Below are 26,604 nucleotides of genomic sequence, written 5' to 3'. Positions count from 1 at the left end.
GGAGTGAGGGGCACCGGCAGGGCTGGGGGGGCAGGGCGGGGCTGGCAGGGGGCTGCGGGTCGGGAGTGAGGGGCCCCCGGCAGAGCTGGGGGGGCAGGGCCGGGCTGGCAGGGGGCTGCGGGTCGGCAGTGAGGGGCACCGGCAGGGCTGGGGGGGGCAGGGCCGGTCTGGCAGGGGGCTGCGGGTCGGGAGTGAGGGGCACCGGCAGGGCTGGGGGGCAGGGCCGGGCTGGCAGGGGGCTGTGGGTCGGGAGTGAGGGGCACCGGGAGGGCTGGGAGGGGGCAGGGCCAGGCTAGCAGGGGGCTGCGGGTCGGGAGTGAGGGGCACCGGCAGGGATGGGGGGCAGGGCCGGGCTGGCAGGGGGCTGCGGGTCGGGAGTGAGGGGCACTGGCAGAGCTGGGGGGGGCAGGGCCGGGCTGGCGTGGGGCTGTGGGTCGGGAGTGAGGGGGACCGGCAGGGCTGGGGGGGCAGCGCCGGGCTAGCAGGGGGCTGCGGGTCGCGAGTGAGGGGCACCGGCAGGGCTGGGGGGGCAGCGCCGGGCTAGCAGGGGGCTGCGGGTCGGGAGTGAGGGGCCCCGGCAGGGCTGGGGGGGGGCAGGGCTTGGCTGGCAGGGGGCTGCGGGTCGGGAGTGAGGGGCCCCGGCAGGGCTGGGGGGGGCAGGGCTTGGCTGGCAGGGGGCTGCGGGTCGGGAGTGAGGGGCACCGGCAGGGCTGGGGGGGCAGGGCAGGGCTGGCAGGGGGCTGCGGGTCGGGAGTGAGGGACACCGGCAGAGCTCGGGGGGGCAGGGCTGGGCTGGCAGGGGGCTGCGGGTCGGGAGTGAGGGGCACCGGCAGAGCTGGGGGGGGGCAGGGCTGGGCTGGCAGGGGGCTGCGGGTCGGGAGTGAGGGGCACCGGCAGAGCTGGCGGGGGGCAGGTCTGGGCTGGCAGGGGGCTGCGGGTCGGGAGTGAGGGGCACCGGCAGAGCTGGGGGGGGCAGGGCTGGGCTGGCAGGGGGCTGCGGGTCGGGAGTGAGGGGCACCGGCAGGGCTGGGGGGGCAGGGCGGGGCTGGCAGGGGGCTGCGGGTCGGGAGTGAGGGGCACCGGCAGGGCGGGGGGGGGCAGGGCTGGGCTGGCAGGGGGCTGCGGGTCGGGAGTGAGGGGCACCGGCAGGGCTGGGGCGGGGCAGGGCTCGGCTGGCAGGGGGCTGCGGGTCGGGAGTGAGGGGCACCGGCAGGGCTGGGGGGGCAGGGCGGGGCTGGCAGGGGGCTGCGGGTCGGGAGTGAGGGGCACCGGCAGGGCTAGGCGGGGGCAGGGCTGGGCTAGCAGGGGCTGTGGGTTGGGAGTGAGGGGGACCGGCAGGGCTGGGGGGGCAGGGCCGGGCTAGCAGGGGGCTGCGGGTCGGGAGTGAGGGGCACCGGGAGCGGGGCCAGGGGGCTGGCAGATGGGAGTTCTCCACCCTCATAGAGATGACCCAGGAGGAAAGCTGTGTAGATGGGAGTCCTCCAGCATCAGAGAGGAACCAGGAGACGGTGTCGATGGGAGTCCTCCAGGGTCAGAGAGATGAACCAGGGGACTGTGCACAGGGGAATCCTCCAAGCTCTCCGATCCTCAGGTGACTGCGGCTAGAGACAGGGTGACCAGATAGCAAGTGTGAAAAATCCAGACAGGGGCTGGGGGATAATAGGCCTCTATGTAAGAAAAAGCCCCAATTACGGGGACTGTCCCCATAAAATCGGGTCATCCGGTCACCCTCGCTGGAGAGGCCAATTTTGTCACTCCCGCGGGCTGTGTTCTGCACTCTTGGAAGGGCTGTAATTTGGGGAAAGAAAAATCTGATTTTTTCACACACATCGGAAGTTGAAACCCTGGTTTAAAAGTGCGCAGAGATGTTCCCGACGCCTGCAGAATCCTGACTTGGTTTGTTTTGTAGATTCAGCCTTGACGCTCGTTCCCTTAGGAGCTGTCTCTCACTCTGTGAATGTATAACACAACACCGTGCCCCGAGCATGGGTGCAGCCTCTGGCCGCTACGGTATTAAAAATAATCCCGGGATCAACAGAAACAATTCCTGCGTAGTCAGACAAGAATGAAACGGGGAAAGCTGTGGTCGGAGGAACAGGCCGAAGATCATCAGAGAGAAACTCCCCAGCCCAGCGCTCTCAATTCCCAGCCCTGCCAAACTGTACACGCCTTTCCTCGTACTACTGCCAATGGCCCCATTGATTTCAACGTGCCCGACCTGCAATCAGGCAGACGGTAAGGTTGTGAGGACAGGGGTCTTGAGCTTGGGGTCAGAGTGTCTCTCTGTGTGTGTGAGTATATTTCCTGCTAACAGGTCTGATTCTCCTCTCCCTACAACTTCGCACTGGTGTAGACAGAACAAGGGGTTCCAGTGGGATTACATCTGGTTTACACCAGGGTGAGGGAGAGGTGAATGACCCTGTGAACCCAGTCAGACTCTTCCTGGTTTGGACTGGGCTCAGGGCAGGGGGCACAAAAGTTGAGTGAGTTTTGTCTCTATGGGAAGTTTGAGGAGCCTATGACAGGGATCGGCAAAAAGAACGAGGACTGCTTATGGCCCCTTAGAGACTAACAAACTTATTTGAGCCTAAGCTTTTGTGGGCTAAAGCCCACTTCATCAGATGCATGCAGGGATGCGGTTGTTTGGGTGACCTTGCTGTGTATTTCCATCCCAGACCATGTTTGCATTGCTTTTACCTTTAACCTTAGCTCTGGAGTGGGTAGACATGTAATGCAAAACACAGGACACTGGGAGTGGGAGAAACTAAATTCTACTTTATTATTTCAAAGGCCGAACAAAGGCAGACTCCTTTCCCCAGCCCCAGCCCAGCCCAACGCGGGACTTTTCACCCCCAGTCCAGCACCTGGCCGCGCCCAACGCCTGCATGAACCAGCAACATTTGTAAATGGGTAGAGAAGGGCCGAGGAGCCATGAGAGACACTGGGAGCCAGGCACAAAAGCAAACGCCCCGAGAGCAGGGAACCCAAAGAGCTCTGGTTGGAGGGATGAGCGTGGGGTGAGTGGGGCAGAGACAGTCTCTGTCGTCCCCACACAGGACACTGTGATAGATGGGGAAGGGGTGACCGGCTGGGCTGTCAGGCTCCTTCTCTCCCTCTGGCCTCAATGATGGGGGTCAGCCTGGGTTCAAGGCTGGCCAGGTCTGCTGACATCCCCGGCTCCCGTCCTGCCTGTGCCCAACTCGTCATCTCATAATAGGGAGACGCTGCCCCCTCCCCACATCATTCTTCTTGGGGTGTCGTTTATGGCCCTTTGGAGCTCAGGGGCAGCTTCACACGACACTCACAGGCCAGTTCCTGTCTGTCTCTGGCTCTGATGCAGGGAGTTCACAGTTCTCAGCCTCGGCTGCCTCGCTCTGATCGCAAACGCAGGAGTTTCCCAGCTCTGTTCCCCCATCTTCCGCCCTCTCCCTCTCCTGAGGGTATCTCACATCACTGCAGGGATCATTCGGGCAGTAACCTCCTTCCCCGTTTCAGTCTCGGCCTCTCGGAGTGTCTCACCCTGAGAGTTTGTGCTGAGAGATATTGATCATTGTCAGTGTTCAAACACCACAAAAAATCTCACGACAAAGGGTTAGACAAAGATTAAAATAAAATTTAAACAGGCTATTGTGGCAAATGATCACTTGTCTCGTGAGGTCCTCACTAAATCTGAGCTACCTCCTATCACACTAAGTGACTATCGAAGTATGTGACCAAACGGCCTTCACAAAGAGAGAAAACCCACAATGCAGGGTGGGCTATAAAACACTTTCACATTCATAAAGGGAAATCTCAGAGAGTCTTTTAAGATTCAAAATCAGGAAAATAAATGTACCCATTTTCTTCTGAAGTGGCTAAACCTCTTTACTTCTTGCCTCATTATTTGGTTGTATTAGTTACAAAAGTTTTCGCATCATTATAATAAAAGAAAGAGAAAGAAAGACAAAAAATAAGTATATCTGGACTCGCCTGGAAGAAGCCCAGAAACCATTTTGCCAACAGAGGGAAACAGGGGCTCTAAGGTCGGACAGGTCACACTGTGCCTTGAGGTCTATTAGGATTCCCCTGCCCGCTCCCAGGTCTGTGACACTTTCTTCTCCAACCCTCAGGAGTCTGACTAAGGATCAGAGAAATCAAACTCTGGTTCCTAAGCATCCCTCAGAGTCACCCCATCGCCTTCAAAGAGCACAGGAGGTAAAACACCACTTTTTACTGGCCCAGCTCCCGCTATTTTAGCATCTAGTTAATTCTGGCCCATAAGGCAGAAAATGTACAAACAATAAATGGCCTGGAGCAATGTGAGAATATCTGGGAATGAGACAATCTGGCCCCAAAGGGGGAACTCAGGGACTAGCAATCACTCTGCTAATGGGGGGATCAGGACAGATAAGATACTGTCAGGGTCAGTTTACACGAGGAAATCTGCTGGAGGGTCACAAGGATGCGCTGGCTAATCCCGACCACATTTCCTACCAGAGAGAGAACTTCCGAGGCTGATGCTGAGGAGACAGAGGTGGGATCTCTGGGCCTCCCACAAAAGGTCCTGTGGGAGCCAGTCCCACTCAGCGGCGCTTTCTGATTGCGGAGGGGCCAGGGAGAAGGTCGTAAAAAGAACAGGAGGACTTGTGGCACCTTAGAGACTAACCAATTTATTTGAGCATACTTGTATCATTGTTGTATCTGGAGTTATAAATGCTGACTATGCATCTGTATTTCAAATGTGTTTGCTCCTGGGTAACACAGAATACTCTACCTCCCGGCTAGCCGGCACATTGTGAAAGGCCTATTCCAGTGGAATGGCCCATCGGCAAAACCAACGGGCCATGGGAAAAGCTTATCCTGACCTGATGGACACTTCAGTCAGGGTATGAGTAATGGCTGCTAGAACTCATGGAAGCTTGCAAGGGCACGTGACGAGATCATGGGATACTGGCCTCCATCTTGTTGCTTGGGGCTTGGCTTGAAACAAAGAAGTTCGCGCCACCTGCAAGAAGCTATAAAAGGGGGAAGTGACATCACCACTGGGCCTCTCTCCCCCTACAACTCGACACCGGAAAACACGTCAGGGATCAAAGACTGAACTGGGGAAGGGGGTCCCAGGCAGGACAGAATTCCTGCCTCTGTCTGCTAACAGGGCGAGGCACTGCTTGATTCAAATCCTGCTGAGTTTATAGGGCTTAGGTTGTGTTTTGTTTTATTTCTTACGGTAATCTGCTTTGGTCTATACGCTCCCTACTTATAATGATTTAAAATCTCTCTTTCTTGGGGAGTAAGGGAGCCCAGACTGGTATGCCAGAGGGCTCAGCGGGACCCCAGTTCCAGGCTGTACCCTGGGGAAACCCGTCACAAAGGTACCGAGGGAATGAATGTTAAGAAGCGGTACTTCTCTATACCCCGTGCTCTCCCTCTCTTCTTATCCCACAGTCCCCAAACACTCGATAGCCCCAGCACCCAGTTCCCCCTGCTTCCTAGTTCTAGCCGCCCCAACTCTTCAGTCCCCAGTTTCCTCCACAAAACCCATCCTCCTGGTCCCTCCGTATCTGATCCCCCAGAACCCAGCACCCTGGGCGATTTGGGGAGGGGAGGAGTTGCCAGCCCCCAGGGACACTTAATCTGCATGAAATAGCTCCAGGTACATGGGGGAGCCCAGCCCAGGGACTGGTGGAGGACAGGGAGGGGAGTGAGACAGGTGTCTATAGAGTGAAGGTCAGGCCTGGCCCAAGTGTCCTTCTCCTAATCTCCATGGAAGGGGGAGCCTGTCTGGGAAGGGCAGGGAGAGGAGGGGGAAGTTCAGCAAGGCAGAGGGAGCATATGGAGGAGTTTCTCTCTCTCCCTTACCCCACCTGTGGCCCATCAGCTCAGCGGCCAGGGCTGGTGCAGGGAGGAGGGCCTGATCGGGGCTTCCCCTCCTCTGCCTGGGGCTTGCTGAAACCAGGCAGAGCCAGAGGGTCACTGCTCAGCGACAGCTGTATCCTCACCCCAGAGATGGGCAGCTGGATCCTTGGGAGCCAAATGCCCCTGGTGTGTGGGGGAAGTAGGAAATGGATTTATTACTATGGCCAGCCCTAGTAAGGCACTGAGAGAACTTCCCTACTGTGTGGAGGAGTCTCCGATGTCCAATTCCGTGTTAGCTCCACTTGGACCATTTTCCACCCTGAGGACATCTGAGAGCTTTCTTCCCCGTGTGGATTTGCTGATGCCCGGTACCACGGGAGCAGCCTAGAAGCTTTGCCCATTCAAGGTCTCTCTGTTGTGTGAACTCAGACTGAATCTAGTCAAGCTGTTCCTAGGGTCTCTCACCCTTGAGGATTCTCTGATGTTTGGTAAGCTCTGAGCTCTTACTGAAGCTTTTCCCACAGTTGAGGCATTTATGAAGTTTACAGCCTTTGTGGATTCTGTGACGTCTAATAAGGTTTGTTCTCTCAATGAAACTTTTCCTACAGTGGAGGATTTATCAGGTTTATCTCCAGTATGAATTCTCTCAGGGCCGCCCTTAGGATTTATGGGGCCCTATGCAGTATTATTAAACTGGTGCCCCTATGCCCAACGGCAGCCCGGACTCGCATGCATATTTTAGATAAGGGGGGTCTTTTGAAGGATTTATTTAAAAAACTCTATGTCTGAAGATCCAAGCATTTAAGGCTAAAGATGAATACTCAGATTGTGCATCTAAAAATCTGTGCAAGGATTTTTTAGAGATGTGATTTTATAAACTTCAGCAACACACTAATGAAATATTTTTAAGGCAAATTTTAAACTAAGGTCCTGTAGACTGACATGTTCTGAGTAAATATTACGGTCATGCACAACTGTTTTGGTCAGTAAATTCAGAAACTGACAGTATATACCTGGGGGTTGGCAAATGCCTGTTAAATGCTTCATTACCCCTTGAGTGGGTCTTTAACAGTTTCAGTGTTGTGCTAATAGGTCTGGCAGGCTGGAGGCTTTTTCACTTTTAAGTTACTAGATCCCCTCCGGAGGAAGACTCACCAGGCTGCAGCAGCCAGCTGTGGTGGGTGCCTGCAGGGAGGGTCAGAACAGGGATAGGAAGAGGCAGATGGGTGGACACTAAGACCCAGGGGTGCCCCAAATTTTCGGGTTCCCTACGTATGCCTAAGGACGGCCCTGAATTCTCTGGTGTCTAATAAGGTGTGAGATCTGAATGAAACTTTTCCCACAGTCCAAGCACTTGTGGGGTCTCTCTCCAGTGAGTATTCTCTGGCATGTAACAAGGGTTGATGTCTAAATGAAACGTTTCCCACAGTCTAGGCATTTATATGGTCTTTCCTCCCAGGTGGATTGTCTGATGTCTAGTAAGGTTTGATTTGTGGCTGAAGTTTTTCCCACACTCCAAGCATAGATAGGGCTTCTCTGCAGTGTGGATTCTCTGATGCACAGTAAGGCCTGAATTGTGAGCAAAACTTCTTCCACAGTCCAAGCATTTGTATGGTCTTTCTCCTGTATGGATTTTCTGGTGTCTAGTAAGGTATGAGTTGTGACTGAAGCTTTTCCCACACTCCAAGCATTTATGGGGTTTGTCACCTGTGTGCATTCTCTGATGCGTAATAAGGTTGGATGGCTGAATGAAACTTTTCCCACAATCAAGGCATTTATAGGGATTCTCTCCCATGTGGGTTCTCTTGTGTGTAAGAAGGGATGATCGCTCATTGAATCCTTTCCCACACTCAAGGCATCTATATGGTCTCTCTCCTGTGTGCAGTCTCTGATGTGTAATAAGGGATGATTTCTGACTAAAGCTTTTCTTGCATTCCAAGCATTTAAAGGGTTTCTCTCCCGTGTGGATTCTCCCATGGTTAATAAGATGTGACCTTTGACTGAAGCTTTTCCCACAGTCCAAGCATTTATAGGGTTTCTCTCCTGTGTGGGTTCTCTTGTGTGTAAGAAGGACTGATCGCTCACTAAAATCTTTCCCACACTCCAGGCATTTATATGGTCTCTCTCCTGTGTGCAGTCTCTGGTGTGTAATAAGGGACGACCTCTTACGAAAGCTTTTCCCACATTCCAAGCATTTATGGGGTTTCTCTCCCGTGTGCATTCTTCCATGGTTAATAAGATGTGAGCTCTCACTGAAGGTTTTCCCACAGACCAAACATTTATAGGGTTTCTCTCCCGTGTGGGTTCTCTGGTGCGCATTAAGGGCTGATTTGAAACTGAATCTTTTCCCACACTCAAGGCATTTGTAGGGTCTTTCTCCTGTGTGGATTCTCCCATGTTTAGTAAGAGATGAACTTTCATTAAAACTTTTCCCACACTCAAGGCATCTATAGGGTCTTTCTCCCATGTGCAGTCTTTGATGTGTAATAAGGTGTGAGCTCTGATGGAAACTTTTCCCGCAGTCCAAACATTTGTAGGGTTTATCTCCTGTATGGATTTTCCAATGCGTAGTGAGGCTTGTTCTCACACTGAATCTTTTCCCGCAGTCAAGACATTTGTAGGGTTTTTCTTCCTTGTGATTTGTCTGCTGAGCTGTGGTTTCCTTGGGATCCACGCATCCTCCCTCACGTGGAATGGATTCATCTGGCTTCTTCCTTGGATGGTTTTCCAGCTGCCTCCCTGCCCTGCCCTGATTTCCCCAGGCTCTTCCCTGTTTCAAGCACTGGGAAAAACTCCCTGCAGCTCTTCTCAGAAACGTCCCCTGTGGTTCCACTTTCCCAGGACCTTTCTGCTGTTGATTCTCCTCCTTGTTCTCCCTCCCACGCTCATCACCTGCCGGGGGGGAGAGACAATCCAGACAGGAGTCATTGTCTGTGCTCTCCAGTTTTGCCGGCAAAAGGCAGCTCTTGTTGACAAAACAATGGAGGGGTACACACTACAACACTACTTCTGTCTCCCGTTTTGGTGACAAACCGCCCCGCACACACACACACACACACACCTCGACGAGAGGCATAGGGCTTTTTGCGGCAAAGATAGAGAGACACAGCATCAGTGCAGACAGTACGTTCGTTATGTCGCCGTAACGGGCCTTCAGGAAGTCTCCCGTGATGCCCGCTGTGACCGCTCGGCTCACTGGTTTGAACTCCGCTGCCCGGCATCCAGCTACGCAGACATGCGTCCCCGCCCCTTTCAAAGCTCCCGGAAGGGTTGCGGCGGGAGGGGAGGAACACACACACTTCCCCAACACACACAGACACACACAGACACAGAGTGTCTCTGTCTCTCCTCCCACACACACACTCCCTGTCACACACTCTCCACTGCTCCCCTGCCCCCCACACCCACACTTCAGTTGAAAAGCGGCTGGCAAAATCTACAGTAGATACGAACACCCGAGTTACAGACTGACCAGTCAGCCGGACACCATGTGGAACTGGAAGTCCGCAGTCAGGCAGCAGCAGAGACAAAACAAAAAACAAAAAAACAAAGCCCAGAAAATCCAGTACTTTGCCTGCATTGCATCTTAAAGGTAGGCACATCTGGGCTGCCTGTCCCCACCCCTACCCCCTACTCACCACACATGGGGCAGCCACTTACAGGTAGGAGGTGAAGACGCTGAGGTTCACAGGCACAGCTGTGAGCCCCTGCTCCGAGCCGTCTGCCCTGAGGAGCATCCCATAACATCTTGTTCAGGGTGACAAACATTTCAGAGTTAGGGACAACCCCCGTTCCCGAGGTCTCCATGACTCTGAGGTTCTAGTGTAGTAGGATGAAACCTTCATCGTGTGACACGCTACCTGTCCCATGAGCCATTGCAAGCCCTTCCCAAAGCACCCTGCGGCCAGTCGCACAGCGGGATAGCGACCCACAGTGCACTGCTCTCTGTGTCGGTGCAAGGGCGGCTAGTGTGGACGCGCTCTGCCGACACAAGGATCAGAGTGTGGACCTGCCGCAGGGGTTTAATTACAGCGGCGGCTGTATGTCGGCATCACTTGCGCCAACAAAACCCTGTAGTGTAGACGAGGTCTTACTCCAGCCACGGTGGGCGGCGGTAGCTAAGTCGATAGGAGAAACTCTCCCGCTGTCAACACCGGCGATTATGTGGGTGTAACACTTCCAGGGAAGTAAAGTCAGGGAGAAGATTCCTGACAGCTAACAGGGTGGATGGGAAGCCGGGACTGATATTTGCCGTGATGATACGCCACCTCTGACTGCAGCCCTGACCTGGGTGAGATGGGGCAGAACTGAGGGCGCTCGCCCGTGGCACGTTTTGGGGAGTCCCAGATGCTTTCTGTGTCAGTTTCCCTGACCCCTCACCTGTGTGGGTGCCTCTCAGGAGCTCTCTCTTCTTGGAGGCCTGGAAATCTGGGACCCACGGCTCTTCCCCTCCTTCCAGCCGGGCGATCAGGTCAGGTTTGGGAATGGGAAATCCTGCGCAGCGAGGGAAATCAAGCTGCATGGAGTCTTGGTGGAGTATTTGTCACGAGGAACTTTCCCGGAGTTTAGCCTGACCTTACATGGGATTAGAATAACTCAGACCCCTTGGGGTCTGCAGGGGTGTTGTTATGACCTCACTAGGAGATCTCCAGATCTGTGTGCTCTGGGGGACTTATGGACACACAACACACATGGCTCAGGTGTTAAGTTCCCACCTATTTCCAAGCCTGCAGAACCTAGAGCCCTCGCCACGGATGGAGCTAGTCCCAAGAAGGAAGGTAAAGGAGAAATTATACAGGCAGGACAATACCGTGCTTCTGGCCCCTTGAAAGCTGGAGATGGGGTTGAATTAGCATGTCCAGTAGGTTTCTGACTCCCCTGTTCCCTTGAAAGGGGAATGGAGATGCACTCGCACTAGAGCTGTGGACATTGCGACCCTCCTACAATCTAACCAAGCAGGGAAAAACCTGACCGGATTCAGAAATGCTGACCCAACGGCCTTTAATAAATGAGGGGACAGGAATCCTTACCCAGCGAGGTCACAGTCTCATAGTTCTCCTGCATGACGTCCCTGTAGAGGGCTCTCTGAGCGGGGTCCAGCAGAGCCCCCTCCCCTCGGTGAAATACACACAAAAAGTCACCGGTATCTGAAACAACATCAGTTCCTCCACTCAGTGCCAGCTGCCCCGGCCACAATCCCACTAGTCACGATGGAGGAGGGCCGGAGAAGCAGAATCCCACTCCCACCCTGCTCAGAGGAGCCAGGTGGCTTCCAGAGTAGAGAAGGTGAGAGCCCCTTGTCCCTCCCAGCAGACGGAGGAGAGCAGAGTCTTCTCATTTACCACACACCTGCTAGCCACAGGCTGATACGGGAAGCAGAGCTCCAAGCAGGGGACAGGGACAGGAATCCCAGCACCTTCATATTCCACGGTAGCCTCTGGCTAGTGGGTCCAGGCTCCAGCACCGAGAATCTGGTCAGTTTTCCCAGCCCTATCCATGGGGCATTTCCTCTTTCAGAAATGGGTGGATGGTCACCCCCTCCCAATGGGCCTGTTCAGAAAACGAGGCCCAAGGTGAACATGTCCCAGCAGATTTATCACATCCTGTCCCCTCCCTGCCTCACCCTGTATATTTCCTGCCCTTCCCCTCTACAAACCACACACACACACACACAGAGCTCCCTGAAAATCCCCTACCTGAGCGGGCTACACCACAGCCAGTTCTCTTCCTCGTCTCCTGGAAGACGGGAGGACCTGAAGCGAAAAGTGGACGTGATTCTTCAGCCTGTCAGGGTGAGAGGGACAATTGGGGAGGTTTCAGAAGGGGCGTTAGTCCATGTGACACCCCGATTCCCCTCCAGGGTCTTTCCCTGCAGAAGGACGCTCTAGACTCTGCCACCCTGGGAAAACCCTCAGTCACTTTGGCTTGGCCTACACTCCGGGTATAATTGACATTGCTCAGGAGAGCTTCTCCCACCGACACAGCCACTGCCTTTCGCCGGGGTGGGGATCTTATGCCGACAGCAGCCACTGAAACGCTTCTCCTGTAGCCTCTAGCCCTTCATTACAAGACAGACCCGGCCCCTCCCGCCAGGACTGGACCCACCGAGGCACTTTTAAACCCTCCCAGGGACAGAGGCTCTGAGACAAATGCTAGAAAAGAGCAGAATCAAAGGAGCCACTTTGGAGGATTCCCCCTGACACTGATATATTGGAACTGGGAAAAGTTCAGAAAAGGGCAACACAAATGATGAGGTGTATGGAACGGCTTCCGTATAAGGAGAGATTAATAAGACTGGGACTTTTCAGCTTGGAAAAGAGACGGCTAATGGGAGATGTGATAGAGGTCTATAAAATCATGGCTGGTGTAGAGAAAGTAGATAAGGAAGTGGTGTTTACTCCTTCTCATAACACAAGAACTAGGGCTCACCCAATGAAATTAATAGACAGCAGCTTTAAAACAAACAGAAGGAAGTATTTCTTCACACACTGCACAGTCAACCTGTGGAACTCCTTGCCAGAGGATGTTGTGAAAGCCAAGACTGTAACAGGGTACAAAAAAGAACTAGATAAATTCATGGCGGATAGGTCCATCAATGGCTATTAGCCAGGATGGGCAGGGATGCACCCCATGCTCTGGGTGTCCCTAGACTCTGACTGCTAGAAGCGAAGATGATGATCACTCCATGATTGCCTGCTCTGTTCATTCCCTCTGAAGCACCTGCCATTGGCCACCGTCAGAGGGCAGGATACAGGGCTAGACCGACCATTGGTCTGACCCAGCATGGCCGTTCTTCTGTTCTTATCGTCCGCCAGGCAGCGCCGTGACTTGACAGGGTCAGGAAATGGCCTTTCCTCTCTCTGCGCCTCACCTTGTTCCCAGGACACTCAATCTGCCCCGGGTGCCGCCGTGAATGGATCTGGGCAGGCTGGGGAGCCGGGAACCCCTCTCTCAACTTCTTGTTCCTGCTGCCCATTTCGGTGTCACCCTTCCCCTTTCGGTCTCCTTCCCGCTCCGCTCTGCCTGGGAGAACTGGGGACTGTCCTGTGCCCATGGGCGTTTGCTCTCCAGCGTGAGTCTGGCTGTGTCACTGAGGGCAACAGCTCTGGGACCCGCAGACAGATGGGGAGCCCCTTCCCCTCTGGTACAAACTCACCAGCTGGTCCCTGAAAGGGGGCCCTTGTGCAAAGTCACTTTCCTGCCGGTCCCCAGTTCTCTCCCCATCGTCTGGAGGCTCTGGCTCAGGGCTGGTGCGGGCAGAGCCCGGGGCCAATTCCAGCCACGGGGGAAAGTCCCCACCTGGGCTGGGCACAGAGGGGGTTTAATGAAGGTCTTTCCCCAGCACAGACCCCGCTGGGGGAGCAGCAGCTGCTCCGTCTGGGCTCCCAGATCACGATGTAGGAGGCAGAAGCGTCTGACCCAGAAAACTCAACTCTAGGGGCTCTAACATCACGAGCAGAGAGAGACACAGACGGCAGCCCCCAGGGGCAGTTCGGCAGCTGCAGATTTCATTTGCCCGCCTGGACTCACATCAGAACCGAACCAGAACCAGTTTGAACCGGTATTTTTAACTGAGCAGGACCCAGACTTGATCCATCATTTTTCTCTTACTCCGCGAAGCTGAATCTGACCTGAACTGGGGGAAAACTGGTGGCCAGTTACAATCAAGTTTCAGCAGTTTTTAAGCTCGATATCTGATCAAATAAAATGAAACCTTCTCTGCTCTTTCCTTCATTATCTAGAACACCCAGGCAGGCGATTGCTCCCAGAGCAGCCTGCCGCAGTAGGAGAAGAGGAGAGAGCCCCTAGGAGCAGAGAGGGAAGTGGGGGGGCTCCTGGTCCCAGAAGTTAACCATAACTCTTCAGTTCCAGGGGGAGAGGTACTGGCTGCCCAATTTTTCTCCTGCTTAGACAGGCCTCCTCCCACCCATCCCCAGCCCCTGGGGCAGCTCCTCCTTCTAAATGCCCCGCTTGACACAGGCCTCGGGCCCCCAAATCAGTTCCCCACTGAAGGAAGCTGCAGGACCAGCTCCTACCCTCCCCGTCGCGCCCCCCCGCCCCCGGCACTGCCTGGTAACTGAACCATTTGAGGGCATCTAGAACCAGAACCGAACCCTGAACCCGAACCAAGCCCCAATTCCACTCCTTGCCGGCTATGGCGAGCAGTGACTCTGGAGTGACACCGAATCCTGCACGGAATTCAGACCAGCACCCGGCCAGACCAGGCGTCACCCCGGCCAAATAACGATGGAACAAAACATTACATTGAGGGCAGAATGCGGGAGGAGGGAGGGAGTGTGGATATTTGCTGTGTAAATTCGCACCCCTTCAGGGAAATGCCCTGCCCCCCACTTGCAAGGCTCATGTTACCATTTCGGGGGTAATCGGCAACGGCTTGGGTGGGGCAGCGCCTCCAGCCCACCCCCTCTCCCACTCCATGGAGCGAGGAAGCTGCCCCCGTATCTCTCACCACCCCTTCCCCTTATCCCTCCCCTCCGGCTCTGCCTTCCCCAGCCGGCCTCCCCTTGTTCTGCCATGGTCCCTCCAGCCCCCCCTTCCCCCCATCCCCTCCCCCCATCCCAGCCCCCCCTCCCAGCCCCCTTCCCCAGCCAGCCTCCCCTTGTTCTGCCATGGTCCCTCCAGCCCCCCCTCCCCCCTTCCCCTCCCCCCATCCCAGCCCCCCCTCCCAGCCCCCTTCCCCAGCCAGCCTCCCCTTGTTCTGCCATGGTCCCTCCAGCCCCCCCTCCCCCCATCTCCCCCTATCCCAGCCCCCCCTCCCAGCCCCCTTCCCCAGCCGGCCTCCCCTTGTTCTGCCATGGTCCCTCCAGCCCCCCCTCCCCCCATCTCCCCCTATCCCAGCCCCCCCTCCCAGCCCCCTTCCCCAGCCAGCCTCCCCTTGTTCTGCCATGGTCCCTCCAGCCCCCCCTCCCCCCATCTCCCCCTATCCCAGCCCCCCCTCCCAGCCCCCTTCCCCAGCCAGCCTCCCCTTGTTCTGCCATGGTCCCTCCAGCCCCCCCTCCCCCCATCTCCCCCTATCCCAGCCCCCCCTCCCAGCCCCCTTCCCCAGCCAGCCTCCCCTTGTTCTGCCATGGTCCCTCCAGCCCCCCCTTCCCCCCTTCCCCTCCCCCCATCCTAGCCCCCCCTCCCCCATCTGGGAATTTAACTGGGACTTGGTCCTGCTTCGAGCAGGGGGTGGGACTAGATACCTCCTGAGGGCCCTTCCAACCCTGATCTTCTATGGTTCTGTGATCTCCCCCTATCCCAGCCCCCCCTCCCCCATCTCCTCCCCCTATCCCAGCCCCCCATCTCGCCCATCCCCCCTTCCCCTCCCCATCCCATCTCCCCCTTCCCCCCTCCCCCTTCCCAGCCCAGCCCCCCTCCCCCATCTCCTCCCCCTATCCCAGCCCCCCTTCCCCTCCCCCTATCCCAGCCCCCCATCTCCCCCTTCCCCTCCCCCATCCCAGCCCCCCATCTCCCCCTTCCCCTCCCCCTGTCCCCCATCCCCTCCCCCATCCCAGCCCCCCTTCCCCCCCATCCCAGCCCCCCTTCCCCACACATCTCCCCCTATCCCCCATCCCCTCCCCCTATCCCAGCCCCCCCCATCTCCCCCATCCCCTCCTCTATCCCAGCCCCCCATTCCCCCTATCCCAGCCCCCCATCCCCTTCCCCATACCAGCCCCCCTATCCCCCTTCCCCCTATCCCAGCCCCCCCCATCACCCCCATCCCCGCCCCCCCTCCCCCCACATCTCCCCCATCCCCCATCCCCTCCCCCTATCCCAGCCCCCCCTCCCCCACATCTCCCCCTATCCCCCATCCCCTCCCCCTATCCCAGCCCCCCTTCCCATCTCCTCCCCCATCCCAGCCCCCACCCCCCCTTCCCAGCCCCCTATCTCAGCCCCCCTTCCCCCCACATCTCCCCCATCCCAGCCCCCCATCATACCCCCCCATCCCAGCCCCCCGCCCACACTGGGGCTGGCGGCCGCCCTCCTGGGCACAGGGATCCCTGCAGCCCGGGGTGTGTGTGTGGGGGGGGGGTCTCTCTCACCTTCCCCCCCCCCCAGCGGGCCCCCCCGGGGAGCAGGGCCGGGGAGGGGTGTGTGTGTGTGTGGGGGGGTCTCTCTCACCTTCCCCCCCCCAGCGGGCCCTCCCGGGGAGCAGGGCCGGGGAGGGGTGTGTGTGTGTGTGGGGGGGTCTCTCTCACCTTCCCCCCCCCAGCGGGCCCTCCCGGGGAGCAGGGCCGGGGAGGGGTGTGTGTGTGGGGGGGGGGGTCTCTCTCACCTTCCCCCCCCCAGCGGGCCCCCCCCGGGAGCAGGGCCGGGGAGGGGTGTGTGTGTGTGTGTGGGGGGGGTCTCTCACCTTCCCCCCCCCAGCGGGCCCCCCCCGGGAGCAGGGCCGGGGAGGGGGGGGTCCCGGCCGGGGCTGGAGACTGTCCCGGCTGCAGCGTCCCCTCTCCGGGCTGCAGCCCCGGGCTCCGGAGTCACTGCGGAGCGAGGGCGATTCACTTCCTGCTGCCGAGGGGGCAGCGACCCCAGCGCGCTGCTCCTGGGTCCTAGCGATCCCGCCGCCGGGGCCTGGGGCCGAGGCTCCCCGTGGCCGGCAGCGGGAGCCTCCATCCCGGAAATATCTGACATGCCCCCCCAAAAAACCCAAACCCTCGCCGAGTTCTGTGGCTCACATGTGGGGTGTCTGAAGGACTCGCTCTTCTCAGTTTCTGGGTCCGCGGAAAGTCTCCGAGCAGGTCCCACATTTCTCCAACGCTGGAGTCCCTGAAAGGCTCCCTGCCTTGCCAGCCCCTTCAGCTGGAGTTCTGGCCACTGGGTTACAGACCTAAAAGTGGCAATTCTTCAACAAAAAAACCTTCAGAAACAGACTCCAAGGAGAGACTGCCGAATTGGAATTAATTTGCAAACCGGATACAATTAACTTCGGCTTGACTAGAGACTGGGAGCGGAGGGGTCATTACACAAAGTAAAACTATTTCCCCATGTTTATCCCCCCCTCTCCCACTCCTCACTCTTCCTCAGCCCTTCTTGTCAACTGCTGGAAATGGGCCACCTTGATTATCACTACAAAAGGTTGTTTTTTTTTCTCTCCTGCTGGTAATAGCTCTCCTTACCTGATCACTCTCCTTACAGCGTGTATGGTAACCCCCATTGTTTCATGTTCTCTGTGCATATAAATCTCCCCTCTGTATTTTCCACTGCAGGCATCTGATGAAGTGGGTTTTAGCTCATGAAAGCTTAGGCTCAAATAAATTGGTTAGTCTCTAAGGTGCCACAAGTCCTCCTGTTCTTTTTTAAAATGTTATTTTTATGACTCTGGTCACTCTCCGCACTTCATCATTTACCTTTGTCGACACCGGGCAGAGGAAAGCCAGTGTGCTTGTTCCATTTGTATTTTCATAGCAAATACTGATTGAAAATATGCACAAGTCAGTATCTGCTAGTAAAAACAACAAGGAGTCCTTGTGGCACCTTTGAGACTAACAAATTTATTCTGGCATAAGCTTTCATCGGCTAGAGCCCACTTCATCAGATGCATGGAGTGGAAAATACAGTAGGAAGATGTATACGGCAGTACATGAAAAGATGGGAGTTGCCTTGCCAAGTGGGGGGTCTAGACATTTCAATTAAAGTGGGCTATTATCAACAGGATGAAAAATCACTTTTGTAGTGGTAATCAGGGTGGCCCATTTCAAACAGTTAACAAGAAGGTGTGAGTAAGAGTAGGAGGAAATTAGCATGGGGAAATTTAGGTTTTTTTAGTTCTTGTAGTGACCCATCCACTCGCAGTCTTTATTCAGGCCTAATTTGATGGTGTCCAGTTTGCAAATTAATTCCAGTTCTGCAGTTTCTCATGGGAGTCTGTTTTTGAAGTTTTTTTGTTGAAGAATTGCCACTTTTAGGTCTGTAATTGAGTGACCAGAGAGATTGAAGTGTTCTCCTATTGGTTTTTAAATGTTATAATTCTTGACGTCTGATTTGTGTCCATTTATTCTTTTACGTAGAGACTGTCCGGTTTGACCAATGTACATGGCAGAGGGGCATTGCTGGCACATGAGGGGATATATCACATTGGTAGATGTGCAGGTGAACGACCCCCTGATGGTGTGGCTGATGTGGGTGGGTCCTATGATGGTGTCCCCTGAATAGATATGTGGACAGAGTTGGCAACAGGGTTTGTTGCAGGGATAGGTTCCTGGGTTAGCCGCAGAGCCTTTACCCCGTTCCCCCTTCCCAGCTCTGACACTGCAGAGCCTTGCCTGTGTCCCCGTTCCCCATTCTCATTCCCCATTCCCCAATTCCCACCTCCTCAAATACACCTGCAGTACACGCCCCTAGTCTCACCCCTTACAACTTAGGGTCATGTTCCATTTTGGGTCTGGGTTCTTCATCCCACGCCTTTTGGACCCCATGGGAGGGGTAAGGAGTGAGGCATTTCTTTGGTCTTTTAGTGTTTTATACCCTCCCCGCAAAGCCCCTTTGCCCCTCCCCACTGGTTGCTCGATTTTGCCTTCAGATAGGGGTTGAGGCAATCTTACAGTGTGCTCTCAGTAACACTTCAACTGCTCTTCCCTGTTCCCACTGTACTCACAAATCCGGCTGACTAGCCGGAAGCAACATCACAGTGGCTTTGTCCCTGGTTTGCACATTTTACTATAAGAGTATCAAAAAGTCAAACCCAAAATTCTACCCCAGGGTAGCGAACAGACCTAGATACTGACACTGATTCCCCGGTCTGGTCTCAAAACGTCATTTGCATTTGACGTACCAATGGGACTGCCTTTCCTCAGTTGTTATTTTGGCTCTCAGTCCAGCCCTTAATGCTTTTTTGCATGTCACTGCTTGTGTGTGGAGCTTGATTCTCAAATATTCACTGAGGGCCGTATACGATCGCCTATTAAATCCTTCTCAAAAGGCAAGAATCTACTGTAACTTTTGCTGAACATAAGAACGGCCACACTGGGTTTGACCAATGGTCCAGCTAACCCAGTATCCTGGCTTCCGACCGTGGCCACTGCTTCAGAGGGAATGAACAGAACAGGTTAATCACCTAGTGATCCATCCCCTGTCGTCCACACCCAGCATCAGGTAGTTTAGTGACACCCAGAGCATGGGGTTGGGCTAATAACCATCCGTGGACCTATCCTGAGGAACGTACCTAACTCTTTTTGAACCCAGTTATAGCTTTGGCCTTCACAACTTAATGAACATTTAACTTCCACTTAGGCTCCGAGCTTCATTCAATCAATCCTTGATTTCACTGGAAGGTAGCAGGGGGTGGGACTAGGTGACCTCCTGAGGTCCCTTCCAACCCTGATCTTCTATGAATTCAGGAACCTACGCCCTTGTCGTCTCTAATTCCCACTCACTGGGGCTCTGATTCGAGCTGATCAAAACATTCAAATGTCAAAAGAGGACTTCTCTGTGACAACGTTTGCAAAATGTTCACACTTTTCCCACGAGTTCACGTTTGGACCCACGCACGGGTCATTCTGGGCGAAGGCTGGGCTCTTGCACAAGACCCTGCCTGCTAGAGTTGTGTGGCTGGTCTCAGATCTATCTCCCTTTCACAGTGAGAAAGAGATTAATGACCATATGAACAGCCAACATCTGCCTGAGTCTGCAGACAGCCCCCCGGACTGCGAAGCACGGCAAGCGTTGCAACCTGGGTGGAGGTCAACTAGTTCCACTGAGACCACCTGTGCAGACCTGGCCCCCACTGCTCTTGGGGGCACCTGGGCTAATTGGTGTGTGTGGGGGGGTTCTGCCTTTCTGGATTCTGCTGGATTGGCTTCTCTTTGAGGTCGTTCACACACCCTGCTTAGCATAGGTGCCCACTCTGTTATCAGGTATTTAGCACCCACCAGCAGCCAGCTCCCGCACCCCGATGCATCCCTCCCCCCAGCGGCCCCATCGATCAGCTCCTCCCCCTCCCTCCCACACTCAGGGGAGGAGGTGGAACTGGGCAGGAAGAGTGGGGTGGAGGCAGGAAGAGGCGGGGTGGGGCCTTGGAGGAAGGGGTGGAGTATGAGGCAGAGCCTGGGACAGAGCAGGGGTGGGAAGAGGTGGGGTGAGGGTGGGGCCTTGAGCTGAGTGGGGGTTGAACACCCTCAGGGAAAGGAGGAAGCCAGCACCTGTGTCACGTAGCTCCCCTCCTTCATTCTGACCTGCAGGCTCCAGGGGTCAGATTTTGTGGTACCAAGGTGACATTGCACTTGCAGTAGGTTTTATTATTATTCTGTGCATTATCTGGATCATTCTCCTACCCCAAAACCCTGATCAAAGATCTTGGCAGAGATCTTTTTTTTCACATCCCCCCTCTCCAGGCTAAATCTGGGATACTGAATTAATGGGTGAAACTTTAATCCTGTGTAATGCATATAAATAAATAAACCAGCAGAAAGGCAGATTAGGTTACTCAAGTGTAGATTTTCACCACAGCCTCAACTTTAATAAGCAAAGAAATATGGATTTCAAGGGAATACCTACTCCATTCTCTGCTACAGACTCTGTGGAACTCCTTGCCACAGGATGTTGTGAAGGCCAAGACTATAATGGGGTTAAAAAAAAAGACTAGATTAGTTCATGGAGGACAAGTCCGTCAATGGGTATTAGACAGGATGGGCAGGAATGGGTATGCCAAGCCTCTGTTTGACAGAAACTGAGTAAGGGTGATAGGGGATGGATCACTTGATGGTTACCTGTTCTGTTCATTCCCTCTGGGGCACCTGGCATTGGCCACTGTCGGAAGACAGGATACTGGGCTAGATGGACCTTTGGTCTGACCAAGTATGGTCAGTCTTATGTTCTTATGGACACACTCCTAAAACCATTGTCAGCAGTGTGATGGGTTCGGTCACAGAGATCCCCTTGGGACTGTCACCTGATGTGTTGAAATTACCTCTGAGCCCATTTTCGCTGCCAGCTTGGGACTCCAGAACCCTGCCTTGTTGAGCCAGACATGCTAGCCTGCTGCAACACAGACCCAGGGTTTGGTCCATGGCCCCAGAGTTGCAGACTTAACTAGAAACAGCTCAGCAGGTTACCTGCCTCCAGCACCGAGACACCCAGTTCCCAATGGCATCAAAACCCCAAATAAATCTTTTTTTTTTGCTCTGTTTAAAGCTTATACAGGGTAAATTCATAAACTGTCAACCCTCTATAACACTGAGAGAGAGATACACACAGCTGTTTGCACCCCCAGGTATTAATCACTTACTCTGGGTTTATTAATAAACAAAAGTGATTTTATTAAGTATAAAAAGTAGGACTTAAGTGGTTTCAAGTAATAACAGACAGAACAAAGTAACTCACCAAGCAAAATAAAGCAAAAACCCGCAAGTCTAAACCTAATACATTAAGAAACTGATTACAGGTAATATCTTACCTTCAAAGATGTTCCAGTAAGCTTCTCACACAGATTAGACTCCTTCCTAGTCTGGGCCCAATCCTTTCCCCTGGTACAGTCCTTGTTAGTTCCAGCTGACATCTCAGGTGGTAAGCAGGGGTCTTCTCATGACTGGCCCCCTTTGTCCTGCTCCACCCCCTTTTATAGCTTTGGCACAGGCAGGAATCTTTTGTCTGTGCTTGCCCCACCCCTGCCTCATCAATGGAAAAGTACAAGGATTAAGATGGATTCCAGTCTCATGTGACATGATCAATGTAAGACCCCTAATCTCCATTCTTCCTGGGTTGGCCCACACGTAGACAGGGAGGTTTGCAGGTAAATAAACCATTTACAACCAATTGCCCTAGTCAGTGGGAGCCATCAAGAGTCTAAACCACCATTAATGGCCCACGCTTTGCATCACTACAATAGGACCTCAGAGTTATACTTCATATTTCTAGCTTCAGCTACAAGAATGATACAGGCATTCAAATAGGAGGAATATATTCAGTAGGCAAGAGACCTTTTGCATAAAGCATATTCCAGTTACATCATATTCATACTCATGAGCAAATTTCCATAAAACATACGGAGTGCAACGTCACCAGCGGGATGCTGCCCCAGCCCAGATATGTGCCTTTGTCAGAAAGCGGTCTACACCCTGCACCCAGTGTATCCATCTCTCTCGCCCTGTAAAGCAAATCCTTAATTCTGACCTCAGCAAAAATGGCTTGTGCCTGGAACAGAGCCAGGGCCCAGATTGCTGAACGAGTAACAGCATGTTAAGGATTTCCTTTACCTCAAGAGAGCTGTAGGCATAACAGCTCTGCTTGGATAAAAGTGGCAACAGTCTCCCCTAATCACCTGCTTCCAGGAGCTGGGGGTCTAACAGCAAATATTGTGAGAGTCCTGATGAAATCATGGGAGCTGACAACGCTCTGAGCCAGAGCAGCCCTGGTGTAAATGAGAATCAGATATTTGAAACACTGATTCCAGGTCAGCCAAGTTTTTAGAATGTGAGTTTCAAAATATCCCTCCTTAAACACCTGCTCTGGCAAGGTCATTAGCACAGGGGGGTGCTGGCACCCACGAGAGGTCCTAGTGACCCTCTACACCAGCACAGGGGCTGAGTGCACGAGGGGGGGCAGAGCTTTATTGGTACTTTGATCACAAAAGCCCCCGGGGCTGGTAATGTTACCAGGGGGCTTGTTCCAATGCAGCAAACAGCATGAGTCGGTTCCAGGAAAGGAAACACCCAGTTACTGTGGCAGGTGGAGTGAATCTCTACTTTCAGGAAAGTGAAACTAACGCACTGGCGCTGTCTAGACAGGAGCCATGGCTGCAGAGAGCTCCGCACAACGTCTCCGGGCTGATGGCACAGTTTCTGCAGAGCCTGCATCGGCCAGTGCAGGGAAGGGTCGGATACAGACTTCGCCTGTCCTCAGTGCGGAGAAACTGCTCAGCAGAGAAACCTCACACGTGGTGACGCATCCCGGGCTCACGCCGCTTACCGGCTGGGTCCCGTCCAGGAGGCTGCCCAGGAGAACCAGGTAAGGAATCGCTGCCCCGTCTAATTCGTTCTAACTGCATTTTAATGACAGGTTCATTTCACCCCAATTTGCTGATCAGACTCGATTTCTCCCCCCTGCATCTTTCTGCTCGGTAAAGCCTTCATACGGAAAGAAATGTGTAGAGGGATGTGACGTGAGAGGTGGAAATGAAGGCAGGACAGATGTCTGATGTGGGCGACTTTCCTCTGGGAAGCTGGAGCGCCCTTTACAAACCACTTCCCCCTGGTGAAATAAGGGAACTCGCAACTCAAATGGAACTGTGAAAGGATCAGCGAGGTTTCGCTCACCTGCGCTGCAGGCCAGCGTACCTGGGAGTGCTAAGGGGGACTTACGACTAGCGGCTGGTTTTAGAACGGCTTTGCCTCACAGTCCGTATCATCCCAGCAGCCCCTGCAGACCAGCCCTGAGACCTGACCTCCATTGGGCTGGGCCCTGCACAAAACACGAGTGGGGGACAATCCCGGCCTATCTCCCAGAGTCCACTGCTTCGGGTAGCTTTCCTAGTCACGGTGGGGCAGCTACCCAGAGGGCATTGCAAATGAAAGGGTTGGGACCGCATAGAGCAACCGTTCTTAACTCAAATCAGCCACCCCCAAGTGCTTAGACCAGTTCTGTCCAACCAGTCCAGTCCCCCGGGGTTCAGGGCTGAAATTCAATGGGAGTTGGGCTCCTTTGGGCATCCCAGATGGTATTTCTAACCCCGGTGGCTTCTGGGGTTTGTATCACTTTGTTAGTTAAACCTTCTAAACAATTGGGTTATTGATTCACCACCATGTGACTCCAGCTTTCTCCACTGGTTTAACTCAGTGGGGGAAAAGGACAAATAATTCTAAACTGCCTGAATATAAAACACTCCCAGTCTCTATTCATGAAGATTCATTTCCTTGGTGTCCCTGATGTCAGAAAGGGCTGACAGTCATCTACAAAGACTTGGGTGGGAAAACACCCACTACACACAACTAAACAACCAGAGCATTTCTGTTTCACCAGGAGAAGATCCAGGCCTATTTGGAGACTCTGAGGGAAGAAAAGGAAAAGCTGAAGGGATTTAAAGTGACTGGAGAGGGGACAAGCCTGCAGTATCTGGTAGGTCCCCGTTGTTATTAACCTGCAAGGAGCTGGGGAAGGAGGTCTCTTTGTAGGCAGATTCCTCTGTGGCCTTGGGGAATGAGGACTTGTTGTCTGCATTGCTCCATGACCAGGGATTAGATTCATGTGGGCACCCACACACGTACAGGGGGCCTGAGAAGTCCTCTCCCAGGATCAGGCCCACCTCATATTCTACAGAAGCTAAGCTCCCATTCCAACGAATGAGTTCATTTCTAGCCTTTGTGGCTTTCCCAACTCTCCTCCCAAGCTGAACGGACTATATCCCAGAAAGTGCCATCAGCTGGAGCCCGCAGGCATTTCTTGCGCTGTTTAATAATTGCTTCATTCTTTTTTCTCCTCTGGCATCTCTGCCTCCTGCTGCTCTGGGTCAGGACCGAGGTAGGTCTCTGCTGACACAGTGCCATGCCCCTGTCAGACCTGCACACGTCCCACGAAGAGATATTAGGAACAAAGAGGAAGGTGTTACGAAATCCACTCCCTAGTAACTACGGTGTGTAGTCAAGTGTCAGATGTAAGGCAATTCTCTCTCCTGCACGCTCAGCACTTATGAAAGACCCTAGACTTTCTCTATATGTCCCTTCCCCACCCCTTTATTAAAAAACAGATACAGACCGAAAACGAGAGGCAGAAGATTGTGTCTGAGTTTCAGGGACTGAAGATGTTTCTAGAGAAAGAAGAGCGACTCTTTCTCGCCCAGCTGGACAAGCTGGACGAGGAGATTGTGAAGACACAGAAAGACCACGTCACTCAACTCTCCGAGGAGATTTCCCGTCTCAGTGACCTGATCAGTGAGCTGGAGGGGAAGTATCAGAAGCCAGCGAGTGAATTCCCGCAGGTGAGACCGAGTTAAATACACCCCAGATCCCAACACAGGGACAGGACAACATGGGGTCCTGCAGTCAGAGATCACAGTGTAAATCAGTGTGTGCATTGCTGATGTGCGAATTATTTTTGCCCTTGGAAGAGTTACAGACTCATTCATGTTTGAGATGACATTAATTCAGTCAATGCATGGCCCTGGGGCCAGGGAAGTGCCTCTTTCCCCATTAGCTGCAAAATCCCTTTCCCTTGTCCCCCAGTGTGTGGCATGAGGGACTGAGATTGTTTTTCTCTCTCTCTCCCCTCTAGGACGTCAGAAGCACCTTGAGCAGGTACGTGGCTCTCACTTCCTCCCCCTTGTGCTTCACAATGCTGGGAAAGGGCGTGGGGACCATATGAGCACCACATCCCCCCAGGGCTCTACAGCAAAAGGTGTGGGGCAGGGTCACACGTTGGATGCAAATCTCTCGGATGAGCTTAATCCCCAGGCACTCACCCCTCTATACAAGACTCTGGAATTCTCTAGTCCATAGGAAAGATGGACCTCTTTCATCCTCGGATCTGGCCTCTGCAGGCCAGATGGGAAGGATATTAATGGGGCCACCGCCTATGGGGGAAGATTGCAAAGCCCTGGCCCGTGCTGCATCTGCTCAGAGGCTGGGAGGAGAGGATTTCTAACTCCAGGCTCCATAAAGCAGCAGCTTCCACCAGCAAGGAATTATAATGAGTCAGTAAACGAAATATAATCATGCGAAATTCTCTCTCTCCAGATGTGAGATGGGGAAGTTCCAGCAGCCAGTGGAGATTTCTCCAGAGCTGGCAGAGATGCTCAGCGATTTCTCCCAGAAAATTTTCGCTCTAACGGAGACTCTGAGGAAGTTCAAAGGTACCAAGAAGGAATCTAGGAGGGGAAATGAGGGTGTGTCTCTGAGACCGTGGGAGGAGCTGGGCTCTGGCCATTTACTTCATAATTACAGTGTGTACCAATTTAGTAAAAACCAGAAAGTGGAGAAACGGAGCAGATGGAGCAGGGGCCCAGGCACTGGGATGTCTCACGGTGATTCACTCTGTGACCCTTGGTAAAATTGTTAAGGTAAAAACATAGCAAACTGTGGGTGCCTCGGTTTCTCTCTCCCAAATACTGAACGGCAGGACATGTGCGCCAGAGCTGGGTATCATCCACCACTGCAGCTTGAGACAGTGGGATATGCAGCACCACTGAGAACCAGGCCCCAGGGGCCTGAAGTTTGGCAGCCAGAATTTAGACCCTAAATTACAGGTCACTTTTGAAATGTGGACCCAGCCCATCCTTGGGCGCCGGCCCCTGGGGCAGCTCGGGTGGGCCAAAGGTGCAAACCCAGGCGACTCCCTACAACACAGGGAGCCTTTGGTGTCTCCTCCCCAGCAGCTGCAGGCTTAAGACGTGCTCCTGGGTGGGCAGGGAGTGGCGTTGTTGAAGGCAGGGCGGAGGAGGAAGGGGGTGGGGCAGGGATAGAGGGGCATAGCCAGGGTAAAGCTTCGCCATTCAGGGCCCTGATCCTGCAAAGTCTCCGCAGCCCACTGATGTCAAATGAGCCAAAGGGTGTAAAGTTCCGTTCATGCTAAACGCTTGCCAGGATCTGGGTCTAGGTTACGAAAACCTGCACACGGAGAATGAGAGTAACCGCCTGGGGTCTGGAGGAAGAGAGACCCCGGGGAAATCCGTCTCCCACGTCATTCTGCTCGGGGGGCTGGGAGGGTTAATGGCCGTTTCTGTGGATGCAAGATGCCTGAATGAAAGCGAAAATAGAAAGTGATTCTTTGATTAAAGAGCTGGGCGTGGCTCTGTTCCTCGCCAACGTTTTCTCTCATGTAATTAAAACATAGTTCTGTCAGCTA

General features: G+C 54.2%; 4 protein-coding genes across 5 annotated transcripts in view; 1 reads left to right on the top strand and 3 right to left on the bottom strand.

Moving 5' to 3' along the window:
• LOC102934530 (zinc finger protein OZF) overlaps nucleotides 1-26,604 on the top strand; it is a 1,287,564-nt gene that overhangs the window by 351,569 nt on the left and 909,391 nt on the right.
• LOC102930400 (zinc finger protein 501) overlaps nucleotides 1-26,604 on the bottom strand; it is a 1,110,025-nt gene that overhangs the window by 323,686 nt on the left and 759,735 nt on the right. The window lies entirely within an intron of this gene.
• LOC102937091 (zinc finger protein 135) overlaps nucleotides 1-26,604 on the bottom strand; it is a 426,373-nt gene that overhangs the window by 257,801 nt on the left and 141,968 nt on the right. The window lies entirely within an intron of this gene.
• LOC102930167 (zinc finger protein 436) lies at nucleotides 2,654-16,346 on the bottom strand. Its single transcript, XM_043537421.1, has 6 exons — nucleotides 16,193-16,346; nucleotides 11,532-11,619; nucleotides 11,185-11,385; nucleotides 10,866-10,982; nucleotides 10,216-10,329; nucleotides 2,654-8,727 (listed from the first exon to the last, which is right to left on the bottom strand). Exons 3-6 carry the CDS (start codon nucleotides 11,255-11,257, stop codon nucleotides 7,274-7,276), a joined length of 1,758 nt encoding a protein of 585 aa, XP_043393356.1. The 5' UTR covers nucleotides 11,258-11,385; nucleotides 11,532-11,619; nucleotides 16,193-16,346; the 3' UTR covers nucleotides 2,654-7,273.

Source organism: Chelonia mydas, chromosome 28 (genome assembly GCF_015237465.2).
Source record: "Chelonia mydas isolate rCheMyd1 chromosome 28, rCheMyd1.pri.v2, whole genome shotgun sequence".
Classification (NCBI taxonomy): Eukaryota; Metazoa; Chordata; order Testudines; family Cheloniidae; genus Chelonia; species Chelonia mydas.
This window is presented reverse-complemented; position numbering and strand designations above follow the sequence as displayed.